General features: G+C 46.3%; 1 protein-coding gene across 1 annotated transcript in view; it reads right to left on the bottom strand.

The window, feature by feature from the left end:
- Positions 1-869: 869 nt before the first annotated feature.
- LOC309404130 (E3 ubiquitin-protein ligase TRIM35-like) overlaps positions 870-12,251 on the bottom strand; it is a gene marked incomplete at its 5' end in the record, with an annotated part of 108,760 nt that continues 97,378 nt past the window's right edge. The window contains 2 exon segments of the mRNA XM_081998513.1: positions 870-1,733; positions 1,736-2,833. Of these exon segments, the coding sequence (XP_081854639.1) occupies positions 1,305-1,733; positions 1,736-2,833 (1,527 nt within the window). The 3' untranslated portion in view covers positions 870-1,304.

Below are 12,251 nucleotides of genomic sequence, written 5' to 3'. Positions count from 1 at the left end.
CCTCCCTTCAGACTGATAAGGTATATTCCCTATAGAGAGGGGGATGATGTGAGTTACCTCCAGCATCCCAGGGTACCCCCCAGTGTCACAGCAGCAGCTGCCAGGGCAATGTGCAACCAGGGTCCCCTTCAAACCCTCCACAAGCAAATGGCCTCATCACCACAAGTGGTGACGGGCTTGATGGTACTTCACTTGACTTGTGTTGAGAGCCCAATTTTAAGAGCAGAGAATCACACCAGTAATTTATAAAAATAAGGAATAAGCCTCCTTAACAATACAGATCTGAAAGGAGAAATAAAGACATGAGAGCAGTCACTCAGCAGAGGTCCCTGCAGAGGAAGCACAGTTACTCTTTCTTCACCAAGCTTTACACCGTGGCAGACAGCCCAGAGGCAGCTGCATGGCTAAACATGCTGCTCCTGAAAACTTCACTGTTGGTGAGAGTAGGTAAATAAATCAAAGTGTAGTCAGACCTTTTGCCAAATTTATGTATTTGTTACCAAGGTCATGCTCTGTAGAAGAGAGCTTTTCCAAACACTATAACCCCTCCAAAACACAGAATCACAGAATCACAGAATCATTTAAGGTTGGAAAAGACCTTCAAGATCATCAAATCCAACTGTTAACACAACACCAACAGGCCCACAAAACCATGTCCCGAGGCGCTATGTCCACACATTTTTTGAATACTTCCAGAGATGGTGACTCCACCACCTCCCTGGGCAGCCTGTTCCAATGCTTGACCACACTCTTGGTGAAGAAATTTTTCCTAGTATCTAATCTAAACCTCCCCTGGTGCAACTTGAGGCCATTTCGTCTCATCCTATCACTAGTTACTTGGGAGAAGAGACCAACACCTACCTCACCGCAACCCCCTTTCAGGTAGTTGTAGAGAGCGATAAGGTCTCCCCTCAGCCTCCTCTTCTCCAGACTGAACAACCCCAGTTCCCTCGGCTGCCCTTTGTAAGACTTGTGCTCCAGACACCTCACGAGCTTCACTGCCCTTCTCTGGACATGGTCCAGCACCTCAATGTCCTTCTTGTAGTGAGGGGCCCAAAACTGAACACAGTATTCGAGGTGTGGCCTCACTTTCTCTTATTTTTTTTGTTGTTTTTTTTTTTATTTAATAGTTTTAATTTTTAGAAATGCAAATCCTTTATTAAGGATAAAAAAAAGAGGCAGTATATATATAAATTCTTTTTCCCTTTCTTTTTTCTTCTCTGAGAAATGCTGAACAAGCATCTAGAAAGCCCCAAATGCAGGTAAAGGTGGTGACTGGAGATGGTGGCCAGAGATAGTGGCCACTAGACAGGGACATCCTCATGGATACAGGCACAGAGAGGACAGATGCGGAGGGTCTCGAACAGCATGCCCACCAATGTGCCCCCCATGTAGAAGTAGAGGCAGACAGTGCTGCCGAACTTCTCATGGAAGGTGTAGATGTCAGTCTTGTGGTCGGTGTCACAGGAGAGCTCCCCTTCATTGCAGTCCAGCTCCACCCAGATCTGTTTCGGGTCACCCAGCGTCACCTCCAAACACACTGTGTTGGATGCTTGGCACATCTCGCCATCCTTCCTGGGCAGGCAGTAGATGTACCAGAAGGCAGAACGAGCATGGTGGTGGAAGGTCCAGTGGGTGCCACTGCATGGCTGGGCCACACCCACCCGCCAGTTTATGATGCCGCTCAGGTATACCTCCCAGGTGTGGAAACTGGTGGAGAAGCCATGGGAATCCACCCCAGGATGCAGGGGGCTGAGGTAAAGCGCTTGGGGGTCTCCACCAGCAGCTTGTACATCCCGATGGTGACACTGGTGAGGTCTTTGGACACTGAGAGCCAGCCCACCGCAGAGTTGGGGTCGAAGCTAAAGGGGACTACAGTGATAATGTTCAGCATCTTCTTCCACATGTTGTACTGCAGTGAGCCCAGGTACTTGGAAACATTGAGGAGCAACTCTGAGGGCACGGTCTCTGTCTCCTCAGCCGTGCAGGCAATCGTGCACTTGCGGTTCTTGTGGGTCATGAGAAAGGTGTAGTCATCCTCCTTGAGGTCCACCTGGAGCTGGCAGACTTTGTTGAGCAGGGTCCAGCTCTCCTCCACCAGCCCCTTCATCTTGCCCTTGATGAGGCTGTGCTTGTGCCACGTCTCCTCCTGCAGCTGGGCCAGCAGCACCTTCTCCTCGCCCCACAGGAACTCATGCAGCTTCTCAAACTCCCTCTTGATCTGCTCCTCCAGCCGCACCACTTCCACCCGGTTGTGTTTGAAGATGGACTCGTAGGAGTGATGCATGGCTCCAAATTCCTTCGCCTTATCCTGCAGGGAAGTCTCCATGTTCTTCAGCTTGGCCCTGAAATCTGCCGCTGTCTCCTGCACTGGCTGCATCTTGTGCCCTTCGTTCTGCTTGGAGCTCTGGCAGACAAAGCACACCAACTCCTTATCATCCAGGCCAAAGACTTTGGCTTCTTCATGATGCAGGGGGCAGAGAGTGGAGACCTGGCCCCACCGCTGCCCTTCCTCCTTGAGGATCACCTCCACCAGGTTGTTGAGCATGTGGTTGACATGAAGGTCTTCGAATGAGGAGGGATCCTTGCAGATCAGGCACACATGAGGCTGGTGCTCCCAGGAGCGGTTCACACAAACCTTGCAGAAGTTTTGGCTGCAGTAAACTGTCATGGCTTCCTGGAAAGGCTCGTAGCAAATGGGTCCCAGCAACTCCTCCTTGAAGGTGGCTGTGGAGGACGAGGCCAAGGCCACTGGGCTACTGGTCAAAGGGCTGTCTTCCTTCTCCATGGCACTTGCCGAGGACAGGTGGGAGCTCTCGCAGCGGCCCCTCCACTGAGAACATTACTAATGGAGAGGAGAGGAGAGGAGAGGAGAGGAGAGGAGAGGAGAGGAGAGGAGAGGAGAGGAGAGGAGAGGAGAGGAGAGGAGAGGAGAGGAGAGGAGAGAGGATAATTTAGTTGGAAGGGACCTACAACAATCATCTAGTCCAACTACCTGACCACTTTCAGGGTTGATCAAAGGTTAAAGAATATTATTAAGGGCATTAACCAAATGCCTCTTAAACACTGACAGGCATGGAGCATCGACCACATCTCTAGAAAACCTGTTCCAATGTTTGATCACCCTTTTGGTAAAGAAGTGTTTCCTAACGTCAACTTTGAGCCTCCCCTGCTGCAGCTTTGAGTCACCTCTTGTCCCTTGAGAGAGTCAACAACACCTCCCGGTTTAGTACCATCAGCAAATTTGCTAATGGTGCTTTCAACTCCTGCATCCAGATCATTGATAAAAACATTGAACAGAACTGTCCCTAGAATTGAACTCTGAGGAACACCACTGGTGACAAGTCATCAGCCAGATGTAGCCCCATTCACTACAACACTTTGAGTTTTGCCTTTCAGCCAGTTCACCCAGTACACCATGTACCTGCTCATCTCACAGCTGGACAACTTGTCCAGAAGGAAGCTGTGTGGGGCAGTATCGAAAGCCTTACTAAAATCCAGAAAAAATGCATCCACCACAGAAGGATATCAGATAATTTAGACAGGACTTTTCTTTCATGAACCCGTGTTGACCATGCCTGATGATCGCTTTTTGATAGCACCCGGTATGATCTTATCCCTAATTTTTTTTTTAAGTACTGAAGTTAGACTGAGAGGTTTGTAGTCCCCTGGGTCCTCCCTCACGCCCTTCTTGTAAATTGGAATAACACTGGCTAGCTTCCAGTCAGCAAGGATCTCCCCAGACTGGTAGATGATCGAGAGGGGTCCTGCCATAACACCTGTTAGCTCCTTCAGTACTCTGGGATGAATCCCATCAGGCTCCATGGACTTGTGAACATTCAGCTGATACAGCTGGTCCCTTATATTTATACACACACACTGAATTTGTTACATATATATTAGTATATGTGTGTATATGTATATAAAAATACTGTATAGAATTATAGAATAGTTTGGGTTGGAAGGGAGCTTTAAAGGTCTTCTAGTCTAACCACCCTGCAATAAACAGAAATATCTTCAACTAGATCTTGTATATGCATACATATACAAGAAATTATGGAATCTAGGGCCCAAGACTAACTCTTGTGGCCTGAATTGCTTAATGAAAGAATATGTGAAGCCATTAAAAAATGAATACCAGAGGTACACAGAAGGTCAGAATGAGCTTCTATCAATGATAGCTGTTTCATGAAAGTAAGAAGACGACCTCCAGGTAGATGCGACTCCTAATGATGCTGAGGCTATATATAGATATTATTAATGAAGAGGACCTGCTGCAAAAACGCTGGAGGTAGTGTGCATTGGATTGTGCAAGTGGAAAGGACTTGGTGAAAAATTTTTCTGTCCAAGGAACAGATCCTGATAATGAGGAGAATTTCAGGTAGAAAACTATAGAATTTACCCTGTGACTTACCTTCTGATTTTCTCCTACTGTGTAAATGAACACAGAAATAGCCTGAGGCTACAGAAAGGTTAAACACAGCCTTAGGAAAGAGACCTAAGCAGGTCCAAAGGCTGGAGATCATCTGATAAAATGTGCATGCCTGCAACTGAAATTCTTGCATTTGCTGACTCAGGTGTCAGCAGTGAGAAACAGGGATTGACTTGTCCCAGGTCAATATACCCAGTAGAGAAATGAATCACCCCAGTTTCTCCCCATGAACTCTAGAAAACTAGCTCAGACTTGCATGCCTAGAGAGGGGAGCTTCCAAAAAATATGGTAAGTGCACTTGATTATGAACGGGGTGAGTAATTTCCAATGAAGCACCTATGACACCACTGCTTTCACTGAACTGCTGCAAATATGGAGCTCACAGAGCTCCAGAGGCCCAATTTCTATGGGAAAAAACCTTATCTAGAGTAAGGCGGCCCATCCCAGGCATGCTGTCACACGCCCTCTTGACATTCATGTTTGCCTGAAGGTACAGGGGTTAAGGCTGAAGGAAAAGGCTATAGTCAGCTCCAGGTAGAAGACGAAACATATCTGTGCATCCCTCTGGCTTGTAGGATCCCACCACTAGATCTCAGCCCTCTCTCAGGTTTATCGGTAAGCTCTGCTCCCCTTGAATCCCTTTCAGGTTCATTCTCATGTGTAAGCACGGCTAGTTCGTTATCCCCAGAAATACAGGGAGACCTGACTCGAGCACCCACCAGCACACTCCCGTGGGGTAAGCGTGCCATACCTGCCCACTGCACACACAACTCAGAGCAGCCAAGAGGCGACTGTTGCAACCCTGCGCTTCCGTGATGCTCAGCAGGCGACGTTTTGAACGCTGCAAAATTTACTTGTTTAGTTTTTAGCTGCCAGTAATCATACTTGACAGCTTAGGGTCTATCTGCTCAAGCTTTTGTTCTCAACTAGTGACAGGAGTACAAAAGAGGCTACGTTAGTGTGGCTGACCTCTGTACATTTACCCCACTGACACCAGTGGAGCCCTGTGGATACAGCACGTGTTCAGAGCTCACGCTGGATGTGAAACAACTCATGAATACGAAAGTAAATATGCTCACTGATGACCCCCGCCCCTCAGGCCTCTGAACTAGGAGGGCCAGCAGAAGCACATGATGAAAGCTACCCTCATGCACTGATCTTCTCAGCCTCTGCATTTTGCTCAACAGTGCTGCAGTAGATGTTAAGCTCATGAGCCACATAATTGTCCCTTCCATATATACTGGAGAATAATGAGCATGAACTATAGATGCATTCAAGAAGAGTTTCTTCCTTGTAAGGTCTCTCTCTGGATCAGCTTAGCGGAGCTTTCAGCATTACAGTGACTTTAATTTCTTTTCCCAAAAATTCCCCGAGGTGGGATTTGCAGAAGATTTTAGACCTGGCTTGGGTACGCATTTAAGCTGATGCAGACAGCTGTTAAAAATCACCACATGTAATCATAACCGAAGCATGCAACTGAGAAAAGAAAACTTTGATTTCTCCACTCTTTCTTTCTTGATTACACATTAGTGTTCATCAATTTGCATAGTTACCTATTTGCTATGAATAGAGCAGCCTCATGGAAATACTGAGCTGCTGTTGGATACAACGCGAGTTATATGACTGTGAATTAAACACTTCGGGTAAGAGATATCAATAGCAGGTTTGTTTGCCTGCGATGGATAGTAAAATGAGTTCTCTTAGATCTGCTGAAGAGTTTCAAATTCCCATTTCTTGAAGCGTTTTTTCAGCTTCACCCTGGTGGATTTCTTGCAAAGATATTCTAAAACACAGAGAGTTTACGAATGGATAATGAAAAGCATAGCCAAAGCATTTATTTTATGGGGGCAGCTAAGATTATCTTTCCTAACCAATTCAAATGATAGACATTTCTGAAGACTATTTAAAACCACTGTGCAAGAGTCATAATATCATTAATTATGCTGCAAAGACCAGGTGGTGTTTCAAATACGTAACAGTAATGATTAACTCTGAAACTTATCACATCTAATTTACTTCTTTGAAAGATAATTGCAGGAGTTTCAAATATAGAACATCTGGTAAATGCAAAATCTCCATAGACAGAGGCAATTTTTCCACTAACCTGTCGTTATAGAAGCCAGTAACACATCTTTTTCCTTTTAAATACAGCCTGACTCTTGTTCACACCTTTCTTATCATTATTCTCTTGATAAACTGTCAAAGAATTATTACTAAATATGTCCACAACTAAGAAACTACTAGGGAGTGGCCAAACACTGCTTATGTGGTTCCAGTGCTGCAGGTCATGTAAGCGTGAGAGAGGGCATAAATCAGCTCTTCACCTCTGCAGTGGCCAATGGTGTTGCTTTTTTCAATGTAACAGTGTTTTTCTCATGGCCATGTGAAAAAAGTGATGAATTTTATTTAGTGTTCACTTCACCTGCAGCTTTGCCATGCTGGGAGTATGCAGGAGCACTTTCAAAGGAATGTTTTCGTCAGGAACAATAAAATTCATCCATTAGTTCTGTGTATGTTGCAACATTCCTGCTACCTCCTTGCTGAAGGGTGATCAGTTGTTACTTGTCCACTCCAGAAAGGTGGTTCATGGGCAATATTTTTCCCCCCATCAGCTTCAGGGTGCCCTGGTCAAGGTGAGGCATGCGCTGTGGGAGAGAGATTAGCCATAAGGGATTGCAGAGACTTCCCTGTGGATACCCAGGGAGATTGTGTGAAGCATCCCATGCCATCTCAAGTCCCATCAAAGGCAGGAGAGTTATTTGTGGATTCAGCTACCATAAGATTAAAACATGACTCTTGGCTGCTTGAAACTGACTGTACTCTGGAAGATGAATTCAGGTTATCAGACCAAGAATGAACTGGTGAAAGAGGCCAGGAGCAGATTTCATTCATCCCTGTGGTAGGGTGCCAAAGGGTTACTGACACAGTAGGTATATTGAAGTTCAAGCCCAATGACTGTAAAGTCAGGAAGGCCAAGGCACAGCTGGAGCTGAACTTGGCAAGGGATGCAAAGAGTAATAAGAACAGCTTCTACAGGTATATCAGACAGAAAAGGAAGGTCAAAGAAAGCATAATCCCCTTGATGAGCAAAACTGGCAGACTGGTAAGAATGGATGAGGAGAAGGCTGAGGTACTCAATGACTTCTTTGCCTCAGTCTTCACTGGACACATCTCTTCCCACACCTCTCAAGGGGATGGACTGCAAGATGGGCACTGGAGGAGTGAAGTCCCTCCCACTGTAAGAGAAGATCAGGTTCTAGACCACCTGAGGAATCTGAACATGCACAAGTCTATAGGACCTGAGAAGATGCATCCCAGAGTCCTGACAGAATTGGCTGATGTAGTTGCCAAGCCACTCTCCATGATATTTGAAAAGTCATGGCAGTCAACTGAAGTCCCTGGAGACTGGAAAAGGGAAACATTGCACCCATTTTTAAAAAAGGTATCAAGGAGGACCCTGGGAACTATGGACCTGTCAGCCTCACGTCTGTGCCTGGGAAGACCGTGGAACAGATCCTCTTAGAAGTTATGTTAACGCACATGGAGGACAGAGAGGTGATTCAAGACAGCCAGCATGGCTTCACCAAGGGCAAGTCCTGCCTGAACAACCTAGTGGCCTTCTATGATGGAGTGACTACATCAGTGGACAAAGGAAGAGCTATGGATGTCATCTATCTGGACGTCTGTAAGGCCTTTGGCACGGTCCTCCACAACATCCTTCTCTCTAAATTGGAGAGGTATGGATTTGATGGGTGGACTGTTTGGTGGTTGAGGAATTGGTTTGGATGGTCACATCCAGAGGGTAGTGGTCAATGGCTTAATGTCCGTATGGAGATTGGTGATGAGTGGTGTCCCTCAGGGGTCTGTACTGGGACCAGTACTCTTTAATATCTTCATCAATGACATAGACACTGGGATCGAGCGCACCCTCAGCAAGTTTGGAGATGACACCAAGCTGAATGGTGCAGTTGACACACCTGAGGGACGGGATGCCATCCAGAGGGACCTGGCCAAGCTCGAGGCATGGGCCCACGTGAACCTTGTGAGGTTCAACAAGGCCAAGTGCAGGGTCCTGCACCTGGGTCGGGGCAACCCCTGGTACCAATACAGGCTGGGGGACGAAGGGATCGAGAGCAGACCTGCCCAGAAGGACTTGGGTGGACGAAAAGCTGAACATGAGCCAGCAATGAGCACTAGCAACCCAGAAAGCCAACCGTCTCCTGGGCTGCATCCAAAGCAGCGTGGCCAGCTGGTCGAGGGAGGTGATTCTGCCCCTCTGCTCCACTCTGGTGAGACCCCACCTGGAGTCCTGCGTCCAGCTCTGGAGCCCTCAGCACAGGAAACACAGGGACCTGTTGGAGAGGATCCAGAGGAGGACCACAAAAATGATCCGAGGGAGGGAACACCTCTCCTGTGAGGACAGGCTGAGTCAGTTGGGGTTGTTCAGTGTGGAGACGAGAAGGCTCTGGGGAGACCTTATTGCAGCCTTCCAGTACTTAAAGGGGGCTTATAAGAAAGAAGGGGACAGACTTTTTAGCAGGCACTGTAGTGATAGGACAAGGTGTAATTGTTTTAAACTAAAAGAGGGCAGACTTAAACTAGCTATAAGGAAGACATTTTTTACGATGAGGGTGGTGAACCACTGGCACAGGTTGCCCAGAGAGGTGGTAGATGCCCCATCCCTGGCAACATCCCAGGTCAGGTAGGACGGGGCTCTGAGCAACCTGATCTAGTTGAAGACATCCCTGCTCATTGAAGGGTGGTTGGACTAGATGGCCTTTAAAGGTCCCTTCCAACCCAAAGATTCTATGATTCTATAGATGGGCATGACTTCAGGCAAGATCAGAGGGTCCTGAAATAACCCACATTTTATGAAAAAAACAAGGAAGTCAACTCAGAGCTTGAATTGAGCTAGAGAATTACTAGGCACAGGGGAGTGTCACCACAGCACAGAAAGTTGTGTTTCCCCATATTGTGAGATATTCCTCCCTTAAACTGCCACTGTAACCTGGGCCCCCTGTCATCTACAACAGAAAGAGGCTTGTGTCTAAGGAATTTGGATCTCACGGATCCAGAGGGGACCAATGACCCTGTGCTTAGATAAGAGTTATTTTCTCCAACTGTCTGTCTGTGAAGTGAAGAAGGTGGGGGCAAGTAGAAGAGGAGACATGATCATTGTGGCAAGGTGCAACCCAGACCCTTCGTGAGCAGTTACAGTAAGTTCATCTCTCTGGAGTAGCTCCTGTTGAGATTCACGTTCTGCAGACATTTTCCTTATGAAAGCCTCTGCATTACCGTCCACAGTTTTATACTAATTTGACGTGTCTCATTCACCTTGCTTGATTGAGCACTTTAGAAAATTGTACTTGACATTAACTCCCCCTAAAAACACTGACACTTGGTCCATTCTCCCTGTGAGTGTAGGTCACATAAGTCCAAAGCCACAGAGGGGTTTAGATGCCTAACCCTCAGTGTCAGCCTGGGTCAGTGACACCCTGTATATACTACTAGAGTCTTTCATGTCATGCCCAAGGCACCTATTACTGGAAAAAAGTCACACACTTAAGAGATACTCAAGCATTCACATAGATCTGTAGTCTCTGGAGTAAATCCTGCTTCCATTTCCACACCAGAAAAGCTGCTGAGACCCACAACAAAGTGTGAATGCAAATGAAGACACTGTTTGACTCACAGTGATTTGTGTCTTGACAGGCAGGGGCCAAACACAATGCACATGTTGCCCCAGATATTTCTCAATCTACAAAAGCAAACAAACAAAAACAGCCAAAAAGGTCTGGTGAAATGGAATGAAAGTTTTGCCATGCTCATTAGAAAAGGTCAGGGCCAGTGAAAATACCTGCCTAGAAGCTTAAGCCAGTTTTTCCAGTAATGGTGTCATTCCTACCTTGTTCAGGATTATGCTCCCAAATGTGACAGCTAAGAATAATTTTGGGGAAATCCCAAATGGACATACAAGGGCATGCTCTCTGAAGATCACTTGCAGTGAGTCCAAAATATGCAGGCTGTGGATCCATCTGTCCACAGGCAGCAGTGATTTGGCCCAGGACCATGAGGTTTCTAGACATGCCAGCAGATCAGTAGCAACTGTTCTGGTCTTCCCTTCATCCAGACAAAGCTTCCATGTGGAAACATTTCTGGAAAGCCACCTGCAACACAAACAGCAACTGCAGATACTGGAGTTACTGAAAACTAATAGCAAGAAAAGGTTTCCCCACATAAAGATCACTGTTAAATTCAGGCTCCTCCTGTAAATTAAACACAACTGTTGGCTAAGTCTGGTGTTTAATGAAAAATACCACGCTGCACTGAAGCCCTCTGAAGAATATGACTGAACTTATCACATAGACTTCCTGCATAGGTTTCTTCAAGGAAAATAAACATTTTAGAAGGGACTGGAAAGACAGACTAAAGCAGAGAAAAGCCAATATAAAACTCATAATAAGATAAAAGCAGATCTGTGTGTACATATGAGATAAAGACAGATGTCACCCTTGTAATCATCTCTCATAACTGCATGATGCTCTAAGTCAACCTGAGGTGTCAGTCAGCATTTTGTATTCTAGGGCTGTCTCCCTTAGGAGGAAGACCTGAGGAGGCATTTATTTGCTATAATGCTGTCTAACTATGAAGAATAGACACAGAGGCCCCGTATCCCTGCCTACCTGGCAGCTCTGATTACCTGCTTTTTTATTAGATGAGCCAGGAGAGCTGCTGGGTTGCAGTGGGTTACTGGAGAGGGCGAGGAGGAAGCTGAGGCAGCACTGACCCTTCCTTCCCAGGGCAGTCCAGTGCTGCCCCGGTGAGTGACAGGGACCATGCATCCCCCCTTATGCTGCTGCCACAGCTCGTCCTGAAACGGATCCACGCACCCTTCTTGGGCTTTCCGAATGACCCTTGTTTGGGGGGCAGAGGCTGCCATCGCTTTGGCTGTCTGTGGCTTTCCGCACTTCTGACCGGCGAGGGGCAGCTGGTACGCAGGGCAGCAGCCTCAGGCAGGATCCACCTGCCATCCAGGTACAGCAGCTATGTGCACCTCCCTTGAAAATGACGTTCTTACAAAGGCAAGATCAAACAATCAAGAATGCTGCTCGGGCAGAATAATCAAGGTGAAAGGACAACTTCAAAAATAGGAAAATAGCAAGAAAGCTAGGGAGTATACCAGCAAGCAAAAGGTCCAGAATAGAAAACGAGGCAATCAGGACAGCAGAGCAATCAGCTGAGGCCACGGGCATGATTGCCAGAAGGCACCACCCCATAAGCCTGAAGGGTCCACGGCCCTCAGCAGATGAGAACGGCCACGGCTCCACTCAGGCCAAGCTGGCGTTTGCTTATTTATTTGTAAATCCTACACACGGCGCACTGATGTTCACCTGACAGCGTTTTTAAAGCTGAAATACCGGTTTTCTCCGTGTCTGTTAGAGAGGAAGTGTCAAGCTTTGTACCAGTGTGTTAAAAAAGACCAGGCAAAGCTTAAAAATTAAGCATCGACACAGGAATCAAAGGAAATATACCTTGTTCAAAGAGTATTTATCTGTTTAGAAATCAAGAGAAAATTTCCATATTCTTAGTCCCTCCTCTGAAATGTGTTGCTTTTTTCCCTTATAACTTTCTTGAAAGGGAGATAAGAGATTTTAAGTATTGTCTGCAGTTCTTTTCATGCGAATGCTTCCTATGTTTATTTTCTATTTACTGAAGCAGGATATAATTGCAGTCATTGTTTGTTTAAACAAGATAAATATATAAGGTACCATATAATATTATGTATACTATAAATACTACACTATAAATAACATATTCA

Source organism: Phaethon aethereus, assembly GCF_964289735.1.
Source record: "Phaethon aethereus genome assembly, chromosome: 3".
Taxonomy (NCBI): domain Eukaryota; kingdom Metazoa; phylum Chordata; class Aves; order Phaethontiformes; family Phaethontidae; genus Phaethon; species Phaethon aethereus.
This window is presented reverse-complemented; position numbering and strand designations above follow the sequence as displayed.